Here is a 20132-nt window from a genome sequence, read left to right on the forward strand (position 1 = left end):
CCCTGGGCCCCATCTCCTCCTTCGGTGGCCTGGAACCTCCCAGTACTGCCAGGGCTTCTGTGCCTTCGCCCTTAGACTGTGGAGCCTGTGCTAACTCAGGGTGATTAGTGTCAGAACTGTACTGCAAGTTCATAGTTCATTCTAGGGGTTAGAACCAGCTCTGTGAGGCCAAGGCCATGAACTCAGTCTTGTTGGGGACCAGAGGGCTTGATTCAGTTCCCTGAGTACTATGGTCCGAATGTTTGTGTCCCCTCTCCCCAAAGTCATATGTTGAAACCTAATGCCCAATGTGATGGTATCAGGAGGTGCGGCCTATGGGAGGTGCTTAGGTCATGAGGGTGGGACCCTCATGCATGGGCTAAGTGCCTTTATAAATGAGATGCCCACAGAGCGACCTCACCCCCTTGCACCATACAAGGACCCAGCAAGAGGACACCAGCTATGAATCAGAAGAGGGCCCTCACCAGGACATGACCATGCTCGAGCCTTGATCCTGGACTTCTAGTCTCTAGAACTGAGAGAAATACATTTATTTCTGTTGTTTATAAGCTGCCTGGTCTGTGGCATTCTGTTATAGCAGCCCAACAGGTTAAGATACTGGGCACAAATGCCCTCGCACAAGACTGGGACATTCTGGCAATCTGTCACCACCACTGGATACATCATTGGCAGAGCAAGTTCTGGTGAGCTCACGTCAGCACAACCAGCTGAGTGTAAGGACATGAGCTCTTGAGAAGCCAGCTGGTCATCCCGACCCTTCCCCCTGCCCTGCTCTGCTCTGGGTTGCCCGCGGCCCAGGTTGGAAAGTCTGAGGCACTTACTTAGAACATTGACTGTGGACTCAGATGTCAGCTGGGTGTTCATAGGCATCACATATTCTATGGTGAAGCAGCGGCCACGCTCCTCACCTATGAAGACAAGAATCAATTACTATTCTGGGTCCTTCCGGAAGGTGGATTTGAAGTTATTCAAATGGTATTTCTAAATGCTTCTAAGATCTTCGAACCATGGTGTATTTGTGCCTGGATTAGCTCCAAATCCTAGGGAGTCCTGTCCCTGGCTGGTGACTGGCCCACGGTGGGAATGGAGCACATCCTGACATCACATATCCTTTCTGGAGGAGTGCCACCGTGAAGACACGCCCAGGCACCAAATGTCACGTGAAAAGCGATCAGACTGCAAACCGGTGCTGGGTCAAACGTCTGGTGGGGGCTTTGTGGCTTCGGGACAGAATCGATGTGTGGCAGGCTCAGATCCCGGTGTGGGCGTCAGGGAGTGGAACCCGCAAAGCCTGCCAACCACTTTGGAGGCCAGATCCTGGTGACTTCAAACTCTGCTTCTGATTTAAGTAGAGATGATGCCACATAGTCTAGGGCAGCAAGAAGTGAGATCTGTATTGGACGCCATTCCCAAGGCAGACACAAGTCACCAGCAGGCCAGGCCTTGAGGTGTCCTCCCTGCTAAATCCTGGGGAGTACCAGGTAGGTCCTGGAAATACCAGGGTGGGGGGTCACTTTGTAAAGTATATGATTATTTAACCACTATGCTGTACACCTGAAACTAATACAAAATAATATTGAATGTCAACAGTAATTGAAAAATAAAATTAAAAAAAGTAAAGAAGAAGTAAATGGAGTTTTCGTAACCAAAACCTGAAGTGAGGTTCTTTGGCATGTCTCAAACCGTCAGGGTGGAGCGAGGTGGGGCTGGTAATGCCACCTGTAAGACCAGCACCAGGAAGGGGCAGACAGCAAGAGTGGGGTGGAGGTGGCCGGGGGAGGGGCTGGCCCGGAAAGAGAGGGAGGGGAAACCCTTCCTGACAGCCTGGAGGGGCGGGCCTTTCCCGGGAAGCCCGTCCCACCCGTGAGAGGTAGACACAAGGCAGTGGCTTCCTGAACTAGAAAAATGGTTAGAAAGGAAACATGGTCTGAAATACAAGAGACTAACATGAAGTTTAACTGGTAAAATTTGGGGTCACCACTAGTTTTCATTACATTCTAATTTTTTCCTTGCAGTGACTCCTCATATTAAACACATGTATTAGAGCAACTAATTGTATTACCCACTAGGGTAATAAACAAATAAACAAGTAAATGCAGGGGGACACCAACCACCACGCCCATCTCCCAAAGCCCCACCATGAAGCCGGGAGGACCACATGGTCCCTCTGCACATGCACACAGAGGTGACAGGTTTTCCTGGGGCGGGGGGCCTCCTCAATCTTTGGGGCAGGGCTGTCCACAACCCTCGGTGCCCTCACCTGCGAGGAAGCACACACGCCACAGGCCCGAGTGCAGGGACATCTTGACCTCCGTGCTCTGGTTCTGGGGCAGGATCACGCCCTCCTCCAGGTACAGCCAGTAGTCGGTGCTGACTGCGATGCCCAGGAGGCCCAGGCCGCAGACGGCGAAGACGCTGCTCAGCAGGGTCAGGGCCTTCCTCCCGCAGGCGCTCATCTTCCCTGGAGGGCAAGGGGGCGGCCTGCCACCGTGGTCCCACCAGCGGGGAAGGGGCTCTGCGGACAGGACAGAGAGTCAGCAGGCAAGGGCAGCATGTCTCCGAGGAGGCCATGATGAGGGGCCTTGGGGATGGAACTAAATGAACTCCACCTGGCTAACCTGATGAGTAAAAGACCAATGAGCCAGCTCCCTGGACACCAGGCCACTGGGACGGAAGTGCCAGCCTCTTCCTCTCCCTGCCAGGAATTCACAGCTTTCCTGGCAGGCTATGGCAAGGGCTTCCTTGTCCTATATGGGATTCCCCATTGCTGGATAATGTTATTCAATCATCCATCCGTTCATCCATCTGTCCATCCATCCACCCATCCATTCATCCATCCACTCATCCATCCACTCATCCATCCATCCATCCATCCATCCATCCATCCATCCATCCATCCATCCATCCATCCAGTAGTCCATTATGCCCAACATGAGAAATAAAAAGATGAACACTGAACATGACACTATCCTTGCCCTTGAAAACTTCCTGTCTAGAGCAAACACACCCACAAAGCAGTTACAATGCCGCTTGCTGGGGACTGTGGTAGAGATCTGCTCAAATGCTCAGAGCAGGGAGGAGGGATGGAGAAGCAGCTTTGCTGAGTGGGCTTTTCAGTGTTGAGAAAGATTCTGAAGGCCAAGTGCACCCCGGCAGAGAGTTGCAGCATCCAGAAGGGGAAACGGCAGGGGGCAAAGAAGCCTTTTTGGGGTGGTGTCTTCCTCATAGGCTGCAAGCAGTTGTAGTTTTAGGTCAACAGAAGTAGAGAAGCCACACCACAGTCCAAGTCCCATGGGCCTCCTGAACCCACCTAATTAGAAGCCGTCTGACTCTGCCTGCTTAGCACACAGCATTGGTGGGGGCCAGGTCTGAATGAGCCAGAGAGAAGCTAGGAGTCTTTTCCAGGGGAGCCACAAGCACGTCTGTTCATTCCTGCCAGGCCAGGCTCTGGGCTCCGAGCTTGGAACACCTGAAGAATAAGTCAGATGGGTGCTAGGCCCCCACGGAGCCCACAGCCCAGCGCAGGGCCCTAAACACTGGCTGCAACCTAGACCCACCCAGGAAGTGCTTCGTAACCCCCAACGCCTGGGTGCCACTCCTCCAAGGGATTCTGGTCTGCCTGGGCTCAAACAAGGGTGACAGGAATTTTTAAAGTGCTCCCGGCGACTCTAAAATGCAGCCCAGGATGAGAATGATTGGTCTTTGCTACTCAGTCTGTGAACCATGGTCCAGCGGCATCATCTGGGAGCTTGTCAGAAACCCGGGCTGATTACAGAATTGGGCGGTTCCAATTCTGTAAATCACACTGTAACAAGATCCAGATGAGCTGTATACCTGCTGCAGTCTGAGACCTGTACCAAGCAAACAGGTGACAGGGAAGCCCAAGATATGATGACAGCCCAGAAGAGGGTCACCCAAGGGGCTCGAGGGGGCAGGCAGAGCCATCTCTAGAAGAGGGTGAGGCCTGGGCCACTCAGTGTGCCTTGTCCGAGCAAAACTTTCAGTGTTGCCAGAGTGTCAACCCCTTGCAAAGCCAGACATTTTGAAACAGGATGTTAGCGTTCAAGACACTGCCAGGTGTCACAGCACCTGCGGTGGGGAGGTGGAGCCACCCAGTGGTGACCTACGGGCCCTATTCAGGGCAAGGCATCATATCTCAGCCATGGCACAGGTGGATCCTGGCTGAGCCCGCGGGAAAGGGACAGAAGCCACACTCAAGTCTGGAAGCCCGATTCATCTGTGGAGTCTGAGCTCACTGAAGGAGGGAGAAAGAAGAAGGGGGAAAAATGGGTGCTCTTTTCAAGGGGGGGCATCCTGGCACTGATGCCATAGCACCAGCCACGCCCCATCAGCTGACCCAGGACAGCTGACTGATCTATAGAATGACCCCATGCTGCTTCCTGGAGGCATGTAGGAGCCCTTGGAAGCAGAGTCATCCTGCCTGCAAGGCCCAGGGCACTGGGTTAATCCAAGCCACTCCCTCCGGAACCAGCTTTGACAAAGAAGAGAAAAATGAGATGCAAAACAGCCAGCCCTCCCCACCAAGCCAAGTCATTCTCCCCACAGAGGGGTGGGATGCAGAGCAGGATGGCCTGGCTCCCAATAGGGCTACAAATATAGAGAGAGCACCTACTATGTGTGGAGCCCCGTGCTGACGGCCATGTAAGAGGCCAGGGAGTCAGAGGCACTGCTTGCAGAGTTCACAAGCTGGAAAAGTATGAAACGGCAGCCTCAGGATGGTGACACTGGGGCAGGGCAGCATCTTAGTAGGTGGAACCTGGGTGGGGGGGAGCAGGAGGGGTGGGGCAGGTTGTCTGGAGCAGCCCCGGGAAATGGCTGCATGGATTGGTGGGAGGGGTGTGACATGGGGATTGATAATTAAGATTTTTATAGCAGTTTGCTAGGTATTTTCCCTTACCTTTAAGGCTCCCAGAACCCCAATATCTGTCAGAAAGGGAATTAGAGCCCCAGGGATGGTTGCTGGGGGTAAGGGAAGGCACGGAGGACACAAGGGTAGAACCTGGATGAGAATAACAGCCCCAGGTGCTGCGAAGAGCCTTGAGAAGCAGGACGCCTGGACGGCACCCTCAGCCCAGCCACTTCTCAGCTCTGGAAGGCTGGGAAACGAACCTCTCCTGAGTAACACGGAGGGAGAGAAGAGGAAAGTATCTTGCAGGTTTATCAGCATCACTAGGAGTCTGCTAAGCACTTGACTCCGTTTTAATTCTTACAGCTCTCACAGACCCCCTCTCCCACCCTCCACAGAGGAGCAAGCTGAGGGTCAGCGAAGTTCAGAAACTCGCTCAAGGTCACCCAGTGAGCAAGGGGCGGTGCCTGCATGTGAACTTCACCGGCTTCATTTCTCAAGGCCCTTCCTGAGCCACCCCATTGTTTTCCAGAGGGGGTTCCCCAGAGCAAAGCTTCCTCGGACTATTCTAGCACAAAGGACTCTGGTGGGAAAGAAGCCGCGAAGTGCTGTGTGGAAGGCTTGAAGAGTCCCTCTGAACGGCCACACAGTCACGCCTCGGAAAGGGCAGTTTCACTCAGGCCAGTGTTTCCCAAACTTCTCTGTCCACGTGATGGCATCTCGTTCTGTGAAACCACTTTGGGAACAAGGCTGTGCCCCATAATGAAGAACACGGCCAGTCCTGCCCACCCCACAAAACTGCGGGGAGAGTCAACGTCACATCAGCTATGACAGGACTTAGTAAAATCTAAAGCACGATCTCGGTGTAAGGAATTATTCTTAAGCATGGATGGGCAAATAAGCCCGTTATAAGGTAAATGGAACCGGGCTTCGGAGATATAACAGCTAGTGCCTGGCTGGAGCTGAACGGCCAATTCTAATAAGCTTGGCAGCAAGACAAAAAAAGGATTTGGGTCTTGGAGGCTGGGAAAGATGAAAGTAGAGAGGAGATTGGATCCAAATCTATAAATACAAGAAATAAAAGAAGAAGCCGAAGTTGACCTGAGCTGCCAAACTCTATAGCAGCAGAGCACGGAGCCTGGAGTGAGCTTGAGAGAAGGAGTGAGCTTGAGAAAGGGAGTGAGCTTGAGGAAAGGAGTGAGCTTGAGAAAGGGAGTGAGCTTGAGAAAGGGAGTGAGCTTGAGAAAGGGAGTGAGCTTGAGGAAAGGAGTGAGCTTGAGAGAAGGAGTGAGCTTGAGAAAGGGAGTGAGCTTGAGGAAAGGAGTGAGCTTGAGGAAAGGAGTGAGCTTGAGAGAAGGAGTGAGCTTGAGAAAGGGAGTGAGCTTGAGGAAAGGAGTGAGCTTGAGGAAAGGAGTGAGCTTGAGAAAGGGAGTGAGCTTGAGAAAAGGAGTGAGCTTGAGGAAAGGAGTGAGCTTGAGAAAGGGAGTGAGCTTGAGAGAAGGAGTGAGCTTGAGGAAAGGAGTGAGCTTGAGAAAGGGAGTGAGCTTGAGAAAAGGGAGAAGTCCCCTCCAGAGCATGAGACAGATTTATGGAACTCTGCACAGAGAAAAAAAAATCATATTCATTACACAAATGTAGTTATGGTTCTATTATGAAACCATTTTTATTTACAAATAAATAATACCATGAAGACCTCACAATAACCTGTAGGTAGATAGTATTAGCCCCATTTTGTGGGTCGGAAAACTGAGGCTTGGGAGATAGATGGTAAGCAGCCTACAGGATGTCACAGGTAGGTAACGGACTGTGGATTTCAACCTAGGTCTAATCCCAAAGTCTGTGCTCTGGCTACCCCATCTTCCTACTGAAGTGTAGAGGTGAAGAAACACATCCCAAGTGGGTCACTAAGGAATCTAGAAATGTATGTAATAGAATATTTGAAAGACTTGTCTTTATACATGGGCAAGTGTTACCTATGGGATATTTCTTGATGCTACTTGGCTTCCTCTTGGCCATCACCTGGGCATACCTTCTCATGCAGTCTCATGAGGGACTATTGGACTCAGCATTTCTGATTCCAAAGCCCTCCTTGTAGGGTGGGAAGACTAATAGTTCTCTCAAAGCACACACAAGAAAATCAAGGTCCAGAGGGGAGACGTACCTGAGATCACCCCGCCGTGCCTATGGAGGGACTAATGTGTGAACTTGTATTTACTTCTTTATTCATTTATTTTTTAAGTGAGAAGAAGGGAGACAATGAGACATTCCTGCATGTGCCCTGACTGGGATCCACCTGGCAAACCCATCTGGGATCAATGCTCAAAACAACTGAGTTATTTTTAGTGCCTGAGGCTGACAGACTCAGACGAACCCAACCATCCCCAGCACCTGAGGCTGATGCTCAGATCAACTGAGCCACTGGCAGCAGGAAGGGAAGAAGGAGAGAAGGGAGAGAGAGGGGAAGAGAAGCAGATGGTCACTTCTGTGTGCTGAACCTGGAATGTCCATACACCAGGCCGACACTTTATCCACTGAGCCAACCAGCCAGGACCTTGTAATTTTTTGAATGCTGATCCAATGCTTTTTTCCCCTGTGCTGCATGGGAAATTGTAAGGCAGCAGATGCAAATGACCTGTACTGCTCCATCCTGAAAACACCATGACTGGCACCTCAGTTCATTGCCTTCCTGTCTTCTTTCTGATGTAATTGCCCATGTGTGTACCCAATGTCTTCCGCTGGTGGAAGCAAAGATGGGGGTCCCTTTAAAGACACTGGTCTGGGATGAATTCCTACTTCCCACATAATCAGGCTTCCGTTCAAGTCTTTGCTTTTACATGACTGTGTCCCTTCCCATAAATCCCACTCTTTATTTACAAGGTTCATTAGATTTTTCTGATGGGGAAGGCAGGCACTTTTAATAAAAGTTGTTACCAGAGAAGATATTTATGCTGTCATATTCAATGAATAAAGCTGGATGTGAAGCCACAGGTCTAGCAAGAATTCGACTGTGAAAAAAACTCATAGGCTGGATAGAAATGAACATAAATGTGGACGAAGGATGCTTCTGGGTAATAAGGTTATGGATATTTGATTTTCTATATTACTTTCCTGTGTTCAGCAAAGTTTCTAAAAAAAACAAACAAAGACATGTATTATTTCTATAGCCAGAGAAGAGAACCTAAGTAAAGACTAGAAGTGTCAGTTCTTCAATTGCTGCCCGCGTCTGTGGAGTCCCAGCTAAGTCCTGGGCTAAAGGAGCTGAAATGCAGTGTTATCCTTTGGGGCTTGGTGCCAGAAGCAGAAGCCGCTTTGAGCCTTTTAAGATGATACCCAGGTGCCACTATCTCTAAGTATTACCATGTTAATTATCAGAAATTAACAGTTGCTAATTATCATCCGTGACTAGCAATTAGGGAGAAACGTCTTGTGGAGACTTGGTGGCACATTTCTCTGCCCCAGCCAATAATAAAAGGACTTGCAAAGACGTGCTTAGGTGCTCAGAGATAGGTGAGGGTACAGGTGTGAGTGGGAGACCACTAACTGGAGAGAAAGTGGGAGAGTCCAATGCAGAACCCTGATCTCAGTCTCCTATCAGCCCAGAGAAACCCCAGTAGTGCTTGAAGGGTTCAGTGCTTGAAGGGTTCCTGGCTGTTACAGCAGCAGCTCCTGTGAGCAGGTCTAGGGACTCAGTATCAGCTTGGCCAGCTCCCAGGAGAAGGAGCTGGCTGGTGACCGTCAACCCCCAGTGGTCCTATAGCACTGCTTGCTTTCCACGATGCTGAATGCCATTGTGTTCTAGGGCGGTTCGAAAGGGACCACACATTCCTTGAGACTCTTCCTATTGGGAGGTGGGGCCCCTACATGTTTCCTTCCCCTGAGTCTAAGCAGGTTTGTGACTGCTTCGACCAGTAGCATACACCAAAATGGGTCAACTCAGCTGAGCGACCAGCCAACAGCCAGAGGTAGCTGCCAGCCATGGAAAAAGCCAACCTGGACATCCGGCCCAGGTGACCCTTTGGATGACTGCGTGTTGGGTGGTCCCGGCTCACCATGAGCTAGACCCTCGAGGAACAAATAGGACAAAATAACCAATGCCCCCGACGCAACACCCAGAAAGGTGCCAACCTGTGAGAGACAGTGGGGCTGCCCCGGGGTGCCCGAGGGACCCATGGCGGGCTGGCCTGTCCACATGCCCTGTTGCCTACGAGCCTCTGCCACCAGGTCCCTCACAGGCCAGTTCAGAGATGCCAGCCACATCCCTTCTAGATGGCACAACCCTGGAGACTGGCACGGCAAACGTAGCACCAGCCAATGTCTGACTCCACCCGCATGAGAAATCCCAGCAAGAACTACCCAGCTGAGCACTGACCAAACTCCTGACCCACCAGATCATAAGCAAAATATATTAGTTGTATTATACTGTTAAGTTTTGAGGTAATTTGTTGTGCAGCAGAAGTTAGCAAACTAACTTTTACTCATTTATCAGCATCATCTTCTAACTGCCTAAGTATGATATAAGTCCCAGGTGTGACTGTTGAAAGTGTAACTTAGTGATGGAGAGTCTGAGGGCCATAGTTGAATCTCTGGAATTGACAGCTATGTGAGAAAGTGAATGGCGTATGTGCTTTGGGAACAGGCAAATATGAAGTAGAACGCCAGTTCTTTTGTTTCACATCTTTAGAAAATCACAAGACCACTCTGAACCTCAGTCTCTTCCTCTGAAAAACAGGGATACTTCATAAGGGTTACCGTGAGGATTTATGAAAGTGTCATTGAATAAGGCTTGGCCACCAGGGCCAGCTCAGTAACTGCTGCGATCAGAAAACTGACACACAAAGACCAGTGGACAATAGAGCAGGTGTAACAAGGTAATTTTATCTTTGAAAAAAAAATGCAAAATGGCCCAGACTTTTTCTCATCACTATCCAGCTCTCCAACTGCCCGCCTTGTCATGGCAGTGGGTCCCTGCAGAATTTTCATTTCATACCCCCTGCCCAATTTCAGCCTTCCTGTCTCTTCTCTCACCTCCAAATCAACAAAGACTTTGGACTGACGAGATTTTAGTTTTTTCTCATTTGAGAAGCTAAATTGCTTTATCTGATGATGTAAAGGGTGCTCACTCACCAATGTAGCTAACTTAGGAGCTCTGCGGGTAATGGACACTGTGATTTTATTTCATGTGACTGCATGTGAATGCATACTGAGCACAAACATGCACTGAAGGATACGAGTGTCAGAATGGGACACACAGTGACAACGACGAGGAGGGTGATGATAGCTGCCATGCCCTGGACCTGATTATCTAGAGCAGCGGTTCTCAACCCCGGCGGGGTCGCGACCCACAGGTTGAGAACTGCTGATCTAGAGAGCATCCATACCTAGTCTCATTCTGATAACAACCTGGCCAAGTCACATGATGACTATATTTTTTTTTTACATAGAGGATCCTGAGGATGAAGACAGGGTGGTCACTCAACTTATATTGACAGAGATGAGATTCAAACGTAGGGGCAACTGGCCCCAAGTCCAGGCTCTGCGCATCCCCCCAATCCCGCATGCTGCTATGGAGGCCAGCCCTCTCTTTCATTTAATCCAAAAATTTAAAAAATTCTGCCTCCTCTCTTCAACACAGGGGTGGGGTTTCTTTTTTCCTTTTTTTACAGGGACAGAGAGAGAGTCAGAGAGAGGGATAGATAGGGACAGACAGACAGGAACGGAGAGAGATGAGAAGCATCAATCACCAGTTTTTCGTTGTGACACCTTAGTTGTTCATTGATTACTTTTTCTTATGTGCCTTGACCATGGGGCTTCAGCAGACCGAGTAACCCCTTGCTCAAGCCAGTGACCTTGGGTCCAAGCTGGTGAGCTTTGCTCAAACCAGATGAGCCCGCGCTCAAGCTGGCGACCTCGGGGTCTCAAACCTGGGTCCTCCACATCCCAGTCCGACACTCTATCCACTGCGCTACCGCCTGGTCAGGCCACAGGGGTGGGTTGTTAATGTCAAAAATTATTCTTAACAAAGAGGATATAGGATGTAAAATATAAATGAATACTATGCCATAAGACCATTCCATAAATCGATGAGTGTGAGCAAACACATCTGTGTCTCGGGGCTCTGTCCATCTGCCCTGTGACGTCCAGCATTGCCAGCCCTGCCATCAGCCATGAGCAATACAGGCTCACCTTCCCCTCTGCCCCCTAAGTCACACCCCAGCTGTGGGCCACAAATCAGGGACAGCGGCAACAGAAGAGATATAATAGCAGATGTCCTGGCCAGTCCTAACGTCAGGCCCACCATGACAGCAGCCAGCCCTGAAGTTCCATCCCAACAGAAGTGGATTTGTATTCTGTAGCATTTGCGGAAACCAAAAAATCCCCTTTAGGAAAGGCAGAGCTGTTTACTTCCTTCTTCTGTTCAATCCCACATGAACACGACCATATCCAGGGTGGCAAGCCGCATCGTTCAGTGACCTGCAGGCTTAACTGCTGGCTGTTAGGACCCCACACTGCAGCTGTGTCCTCCTGCTCACTCCTCCAGCAGCGCCCGCCGAGCCTGTAACATCACTGCCCCCACGGCTGCTGGGCGCAGGCAAGGCCAGCGAGGCGAGGAAAACAACTTGCTACCCTGTGTCTTAATCTGTGTAGACAGGAAAAAGGTTCAGACTTGATCTAATTTTGGTGGCACTGGCCATCTATCAGATCCTGGCCTCAAAAGCCTGCAGGGAAAGTAGGGACCAGGGGTTTCTCCTTTCCTTGGGTCCTGGTTTGGGGGTCTCTGCTGCTTCTCTGTGTACTTCTGTTACCCCAGTTCCTGCTGGCTGACGTTTATTGGATCAGGATCTCGTGCCAGAAACTGTTCTAAGCAATTCACACAATTAATTCCCTTAATCCTCGAAACAACCCTTTGTGGCAGGCACAATTATTTAAATGAGGATAATACTAGTACCTTCTTCAAATGGGGGATGAAGATTAAATGAACCAACACATGTAACCAGCTTAAAGTCGGTGCTCCAGCCAGGCACGCAGTAAGTGCACATAGTAATCTTAGCTATAGTCATCCTCTCCACTTTATGGGGGGGAGGGGTTCTGCCACCTGGCCAAGGTCACCAGATAAAAAGTGGAGGAGCTGGGGCTTGAACCCAACCACCTGTCCCCATTCCCTGCTAAGCAGAACTGCCTCTCGTTCAGCTCATCCTGTGAAGCGGCGGAAGCCGTTTCGATAGAGCGCTCAGCTCTCACCACCTTGGAAATTCTCACTTCTGAAAAAGTGGAGATTTCTGTCAAAGGGAAACTCCGACCTAATGGTGCTCCATATTACCAGCTTCTTGCTTAAAATAAGAGGGCTGAGGGCTTCATACCCTTTCCTGCTTGGCCTTTGGGCCGCTCAGGTGCTGGACAAACCAGGTCTTTTTCATATAAAATGTGGGAGTACGGAGGAGGGAGGAGGAGGAAGGAGCCGAGTGTACCCCCAGGCGGACTCGGAGTTATTCTTGGGTACGTCCAGTCCCCTCCACCACTCTTGGAGTTAGTATTTATGCTTCAAGAGAGACATTACTTTTTCTGCTGATTCTCCATTCTGGGGGAAGAGAGGAAGGAGGGTGGGGGGAACCTGGGGAGGAAGATGAGTGTGGCTCTGGGGAAGCTATCTGGACAGCACCCGGAGGCGCTGGCAGGCCTGCAGAGCCACTGCTACAGAGGGGCTCTCGGGAGACGATGTGGCTGGCCAGGTCACGGGGCAGTGGTGTGCTTCTATAAATGCCTCCTGCCAGCCCGTTTTCCTGTCTCCAACATATTCTTCCAGAACTCAGGATTCTAATGGTCCGTAGCCCAGGCCTCCCCTCTCTCTAGTGCCCAGACCCCTGCCCTTTGGAGTCCCGAGCCCTGGGTCACACAGAGAGCTGGACAGGTGCCTGTGGGCCCAGGAGCAACCCCCACAAACCCAGAGTTCCAGCCCTCCCAACGTTAGTGCAAGAAGAAAGACGAAGTGCCCGCCACCTCAGGGTGAGAGCCTTGGACAGGAGGGACAGGAGAGAAAAGCATAAAAGGGCTCTGTGGGGTCAGCCAGGTCTCAACACGAGGCCTCCTCCTGCTCCTCCATCTGCCCCCGTGACTTCAGAGGAAATGTGTCTGGGCAACCGGAGTCCCCGGTGGCCTGGTTCTGAGCATGCCCTCTTGAGCTCCCTGGGAGCGGGGAGGTCCAAGGCCATATGGTACAGTGAAAGTCCATGCGCTCTCTCGGGCCTGGAAAGTGGCCCAGTGGCCCCTAGGGGGTCCTAACTGCTGACTCCCAAGTCCCTGTCCCCAAAGATGCCTCACAACTCTTGAAAGATAAAGTCAAGTTGCTTTCGATGTTTTCAGTGAGACTTGAGTATCTCCTGACCGGATGACAGAATAAAGCTGTGGGCAGGGAACCGAGGGCGAAGGAGGAGGGGTTCACTGTTCAGCAGGCCCCGCAGGAGATGGTTGGTGACAAGGCTGAGGAGGCACACGGGTAGTGCTGTCTCTGCTTCTCAGCCAGCGACACCACCTCGCAGCCCCGAGCGCCGGGCATGGCAGCTCACTGGTCTGGAAACAGCAGCAGGAGGCAGGACGAGCGTGCCCCTCAGCCCGGCTGCCGCTGCCACTGCTGCTCGCTGCCCAGGCCACACACCCCCACTGAGGCTGTGCGCCCAGGGTCCGGGGTTCCAGCTTCCAGGCCCGCCTCTGCGGGGAGGAGGCAGGGCCTCGGGTGACTGGCTCCGCCTCTCTGGGTCTCATCAATAACCTCGGAATGACTGGTTCTTTACAGGGCAGCTGTGAGGCACTCCACAAGTGTCCATCATCATCCCTTGGTCCAGAAAGGAAGCCGGCTGGCCACCAAGGAGGCTGACCCCAGTGCGGAAAATCCTCAGGGAAATGGGGTGGCACTGGCGGGGTGGGGACAATGGTGGAGGTACTGTAACACCAGCCTCAATGACTGTCTCCCAGCTGAGCAGGGCAGGTAGGACTGTCCAGGTCTGAGAAGACAGAAGCCGTCAGAACTGCTAGGGAGGAAAGTGTGTGCTCTCAAGGGCTCAGGTCAGGAATTGAGCAGAAAAGAGACTTCTCCCAGAATCCCATGGCGTTTATGACAGGATTGAGCAGGACACAACCCCAAGCCTTTAAACCAGGGTGCCTCAATCCCTGCTGTCCATGAGCACCACCTTGAAGAGGGATGTGTGTGTGTGTGTGTGTGTGTGTGTGTGTGACAGAGACAGAGAGAGGGACAGAGAGACAGGAAGGGAGAGAGATGAGAAGCATCAATTCTTCCTTGTGACTCCTTAGTCTCCTTAGTTGTTCATTGAGTGCTTTCTCCTATGTGCCTTGACAGGGGGGCGGGGGGCTCCAGCAGAGCGAGTGACCCCTTGCTCAAGCCAGTGACCTTGGGCTTCAAGCCAGTGACGATGGGGTTGTGTCTATGATCCCACGCTCAAGCCAGTGAGCCTGAACTCAAACTGGTGAGCCCATGCTCAAGCCGGCGACCTCAGGGCTTCAAACCTGGGTCCTCTGCATCCCAGTCCAATGCTCTATCCACTGAGCCACCACCTGGTCAGGCACCTTGAAGGGTTTTAAAGGAATCCCAGAGTTGACTGCTTCCAAAACCAATTACTGGGAGGGGGGGTGAGGCATCAGTATTTTTAAAAATTCCAGGTGATTCCAATGGTAGCCGAAGTTGAAAACCATGACCCAACATGGAGACCTTCACAAACCTGGAGATGTACAGACCCCACACTCATGGTTTGGACCAGAGCTGAGCTATCCGATATAGCAGCAACTAGCCACACAGCATTCTTGAGACTTGACAAGTGGCTGATCCAAGCTGAGAAGTACCATCAGTACAAAATACACACCAGAGTTCTAAGACTTAATACAAAGAGAGAATGTAAAATAGCTCATGGATGATGTTTTAAAATACTGACTATAGGTTGAAATGGTGTATTGGGCTAAGTAAAATATGTTAATTTTAATTTTACCTATGTCTTTATATTTTATTTTACCTATTTTTAAATGTGGCTATAGAACATTTTAAATTATACCACGTGGCTCTCATTATATTCTTTTGGACAGTGCTGGTCTAGAGACTAGCCAATTCAAAAATGTGTTTCCTATAGTTCCTCTATTTGTAAGTTTGTCTCTTCTGTATTTTGACAATAATTTTCCTAAAAAATGTCACCTCATGATTTCATTGATACACCACTCTTGAAATGACAAAAGTAAAGAAATGAAGACTAGATTAGTGGTTGCTGGGATTCGGAAGGAGGGGAGGAGGCCAGTGTGGCAGCACGAGAGATCCTTATGTTGTGGCAATGTTTTGCATCTTGACTGTAGCTACATCAACATCCTGGTTGTGATGCACTGTGCTATAATTTTGCAAGATGTTATCATTGGGGGACATTGGATAAAGGGGTCATGGGATTTCTCTATATGATTTCTTTCAACTGCATGTGAAAAAACAATTATCCCAAAATAAGAAATTAAATTAGAAAAACAATGTTACCTCTGAAACAGTTACTTTTATACTCTGCTGGCCAGAGTGTAAAGTGGTGCAACCCTTTCCGAAAGCAGTTTGGCAACAATGCATTGAGCCGTAAGCATTTTCAGTTCTCCTGGTCCCCCAAATTCCACTCTGGGAATTGCTGCTAAGGAAAGAGATATAAGTACAACAGTACACAGATTTATTCACTGTTGTTGGTATTTGCACAATGCTCAAAGCCACAACATTCTAAAACATTTTCTCACAGCCTGCCACTTTCCTTTTCACTCAATGGTATCTTTTGAGTTCTTAAATACATTTGAATGCATTGCACTATTATTGATTTCTGTATGTTCATCTTGTATATAGCATTGCCAAACAGGAGTCTCTCAGATTTTCTACGTAGAAGATCTGTAGTTTGTGAATGCTGACACTTTTGTAGCTTTCTATTCCAATTCTTATGCCTCCTATTTCTTTTTAAATTTTTCTTTATTCATTTCATCAAGAACAACGTGGGAGGAGGGAGAGAGAGAGACAGAGAGAGACAGGGACACTGAGCTGCTCTTGTATGTGCCCTGTCTGGGGATTGAACTGGCAACCTTTGTGTTTCAGGATGATGCTCTAACCAATTGAGCTATCTAGCCAGGGCTACCTCTTATTGCTTTTTCTTATGTTAGTGCACTATCAATTAACTCTAGTACACAGAAGGGATGATAGAGACATATTTGGTCTGATTTTAAAAAGAATAATTCTAACATTTACCATCAAGCAGGATATTTATTGAAAATATAGCTTATCAGGGGAAGGAAGTTGTCTTCTCTTGGTAGTTTGTGTCAAGTTTTTCTTTATTTTTTTAGTCATATTGATTATTTTTATCATCTTTTCTACATTGAAATTTCATGTTTATTTTTCTCCTTTAATTTGTTAATAAGGTAAACCATTCTTGCATTACTGAGATAAATTTTGCTTTTGTTGTGATATATAATATTGTATGTAAATTGTAGGTCAATTTCACTCATGAATATGAACAGAAATGTCATAAATATAATGTTAAACGGACATGAGTGAAGTTGATCTATAATTTTCCCCACTGTCCTGTTTCGTTTCATCATCAAGGTTATATTAGAACTGCAGTGAGATACCATTATACACATACTAGAATGGCTAAAGTTAAAAAGACTGACAATAGTAAGTGTTGACAAGGATTTGGAGCAAGTGGAGTTTGAATACATTGCTGGTAAGAATGCAAATGGTACAATTGCTTTAGAAGACAGTTTGCAGTTTCTTATAAAGTTAAACATGCCCTTGCCATACAATCCAGCAATCTCACTACCAGGTAGGCATGTTTCTAGCCTCCTATTCACAGAGGAATCTCAGTGGCCACTTCTAGCATTGCCCAAGGCCATATCTTCCTGTCTCTGGGTGGACATTAAAATTTCAGACTTGAGCTACCATGCCACATCTGGGCCCAATACCTCCTGGGCCTCCTTGGTGTCAGTTCACATGCTCACAGCTCTGGGTTGGAGTTCTATGGGGACTTCAGTATTTCTGAAAAGTCAGCTGTGTATTTCAAAACCTTCTTAAGTGCTGGGTGTTGGATGGGTGTGCATTAGCTGAGCTTAGTCTGTTGCTGAAACTGGAAGTGTCTAATTCACTACCTACTTTTCACTTGCTCTCTTTCCTCAAGGTGGTACCAGAAATCTCTAATGCCCCTGCCTGGCATTCTAGGGAGGGCGTGGGAAGGAGGAAACTGCCTCTTTCTACTTTTCTGAATTTCCCAGTGTGCTCTTAAGGACAAATCATTTCTCCAATTTGGGGGGTGTGTGCATATGCCTATGCGTGTGTGTGTTTATTTATACACATATATGAACTTTAGAAGAGAGTTTGCAGTTTTGTGAAAAATGAACAAAAGATGACCTATATATAAAGAAAAAAATATTTTTAAACCAGAGCAGCTTCACGGCAGAGGGAGGCTGACAGTGAAGGCCTCCCCTCCCCTGGGATGGCCTTCTCGGCTCCTCCTGAGGCAGAAGCCAGCCTGCCCCAGGCTTTCGCAATGTTCTATTTTTATTTTTATAACTTAACTGTGTCCAACACACGCCGCTGCAGCGTGGCATGCTCAGCTCCATCGCTTTTTGGACAACTGGCCTTGGCCTGCAAAGGCGCCAGTCACATGTGACCTCCTCGGGTCCCCTCCCCCTGTTGATTTCAGTCCCAGGCAGAGCAAGCAGGGATGGCTGTCACCGGGTGGGGGTGGGGAACACAGGAGTGAGTGAAGGAGGCTGTGGCCACTTGCAGCCTGCTTTCAGCTGAGCAGCTCTGGGGCTGGAGGCGGGCTCACTATCTCTCTGTTTTCTCACCTCTGCTGGCTTGTTTACCATTCACTGAACTCAGCCCTGGCCAGACGGGCTGGGACCCACCTCCTGGAGGACTGAGGGGCTTTAACTCTTCTACCTTATCTTCTTTCTTAGTCAAAGAAAGAAACTGTCCCTTCTGACCACCTGATCCCATGAAGGTTACACATCCAGCAGCTTGGAAAACCATGGGGCGAGTCATCAGGCAAATAGACGCGGGAGTCTTCCTTCACCGACCTCATTGAGCTGGAGCCTTGGCATTCACGATGTTTCACCAAATGTTTTCATCAAATCCTTTCATCAAGCCTAGGAAGGTGGTGTTATGGATAGCACGATCTGTTCTGCAAGTGAGGAAACTGAGGCTGAGAGAGGCAGCCTGCTCAGGGAGGCGGGACAGGACCTGAACTTGTGTCTTTGGGGACACAGTCCTTAGCCTGCATTCACCCCATTCTCCCTACAGAGAGGTGCGCACTTTCTCAGGCCGACCCATGGGAACAGAACCCCAGGGGCCACTCAGCCAAGAATCCCCAGGGCTTGGGCTCAGGGGGCACCCCGGGCTGATCCATGCTGGACCTGCCCCTCCCTGGGGTAGGAAGGCGAGGCCGGGGGCTGTTGCTTCCCCTCTGCCGCCCTGGTGCCCGCAGGACCATTCCTGTCTCCTTCCCTGGCTGGCTTCCCCTCTGCCGCCCTGGTGCCCGGCAGGACCATTTCTGTCTCCCTCCCTGGCTGGCCTCCCCTCAGCCGCCCTGGTGCCCGCAGGACCATTCCTGCCTCCCTCCCTGGCTGGCTTCCCCTCTGCCGCCCTGGTGCCCGGCAGGACCATTCCTGCCTCCCTCCCTGGCTGGCTTCCCCTCTGCCGCCCTGGTGCCCGCAGGACCATTCCTGCCTCCCTCCCTGGCTGGCTTCCCCTCGGCCGCCCTGGTGCCCGGCAGGACCATTCCTGCCTCCCTCCCTGGCTGGCCTCCCCTCTGCCGCCCTGGAGCCCGCAGGACCATTCCTGCCTCCCTCCCTGGCTGGCTTCCCCTCTGCCGCCCTGGAGCCCGCAGGACCATTCCTGCCTCCCTCCCTGGCTGGCTTCCCCTCTGCCGCCCTGGTGCCCGCAGGACCATTCCTGCCTCCCTCCCTGGCTGGCTTCCCCTCTGCCGCCCTGCCCTCCCAGGGCACTGTCTGTAGGCCCATCAGATGACGAGTGTTCCTCATTCTCTCACAACAACACATTCATCAGGAGGGAGACAGGCGTTCCCGACCGGAGGGAAGGGAGAGTGGAGGAAATCAATAAAGGAGAATGATGTCTTCATACACTGCCTCCCGCGCACCGGTTCCCTCTGCAGAGGCAGCACAGGAAAAAGCGTTGGCTGCGTTTCTGATTCTAATTGATCTGGAAGCTGGGTGAGCCCAGCGGTGCCCCCTTAATGGCCAGCCATCGTCTGCGGGCACTTAGGTTGACAACGAGTCCTCAATCACTGCTCACAGGGCCACCATTTATCTGATTGGGATGTCCCAGTTCCTCTCTGCTCCCAGCACTGGGGCCTGCTCGGCCAGGGCTGAACACCAAACGGGCAGGGGGCGACATGGGAGAAGGTCAAAAGAGGAAACAGGGTCACAACCACAGCCCCAAACTCATCTCTCCGCACATACAGACATCCCTACTTGCCTTCAAAGCTGAGCTGAAATCCCAGAGGTACAAACAACACTGTCAGCCAGTAACACTTTAATCTGAATTTATAGAGCCTTGTCCTCAATGGGGACAGTCACAGCACCTGTCTTGGGGAAATGGGGCAGAATGCACGAGACGACTCATGCACAGGGCCCAGCTCACACCTGGCACTGTCATCAGCTACTGTTACAGCCACGCTCTGGTAACGCACATGGGGCTTGGCACAGTCCCTGGCACGTGGCAACTGCCCCCCTCAAGTTTCTGGAAGTGTGCTGTGGGAGTGGGCTGAGGGGCTGAGGGGAGGGTGTAGGTGTGCCTGGAAACCTGGAGCAATGGCCCGTCCATAGGGAGGTTTCAGAGAGGGGCAGGACGAGGTGCAGAGGGCCGAGCGGGGTCCAAACACCACCCTGTGCCTGGCACTGCACTTAGAGCTGGACTCAGTCCCTAACCTCGGAAAACCAGTTCAGAGTGGCAAAGCCCCGCCTGGGCTTTTCTCTGTGAACTCAGGGGTCAGGTGACGCCTTGTATCCTAGAACGGTGATGCTGGTCTTGGTGCCACGCGCCTGCCAGCCCCGGAGCACCTGGCATGCTCCTGCAGAGCAAGGCGACGCTGGCTGGGGCACCGCGGGCCTCTGGGACAAAATGGTTGAAGTTAAGATCACCCACCAGGGAGCAGTCACCTATTCTGAGGCCAAGAGAGATTCACACAGGAAGTCGCCTGCCTCCTGGGGCAATGGTAGAGGTATCTGGCTGTGTCACCAC

The 20132-nt window shown here is 50.7% G+C and overlaps 1 protein-coding gene across 4 annotated transcripts in view; it reads right to left on the minus strand.

Annotated features, from left to right (window-relative positions):
- CACNG5 (calcium voltage-gated channel auxiliary subunit gamma 5) overlaps nt 1-20132 on the minus strand; it is a 46041-nt gene that overhangs the window by 16732 nt on the left and 9177 nt on the right. For all 4 annotated transcript variants that reach the window (XM_066386519.1, XM_066386517.1, XM_066386518.1 and 1 more), the window contains exons 2-3: nt 2261-2515; nt 822-908 (exon numbers count right to left, since the gene is read on the minus strand). In XM_066386519.1, coding sequence (XP_066242616.1) covers nt 822-908; nt 2261-2456 — 283 coding nt within the window. In that variant the 5' untranslated portion in view covers nt 2457-2515. The remainder of the gene's footprint in view (nt 1-821; nt 909-2260; nt 2516-20132) is intronic.

The sequence above is a fragment of the Saccopteryx leptura genome, chromosome 5 (genome assembly GCF_036850995.1).
Source record: "Saccopteryx leptura isolate mSacLep1 chromosome 5, mSacLep1_pri_phased_curated, whole genome shotgun sequence".
NCBI classification, from domain to species: Eukaryota; Metazoa; Chordata; class Mammalia; order Chiroptera; family Emballonuridae; genus Saccopteryx; species Saccopteryx leptura.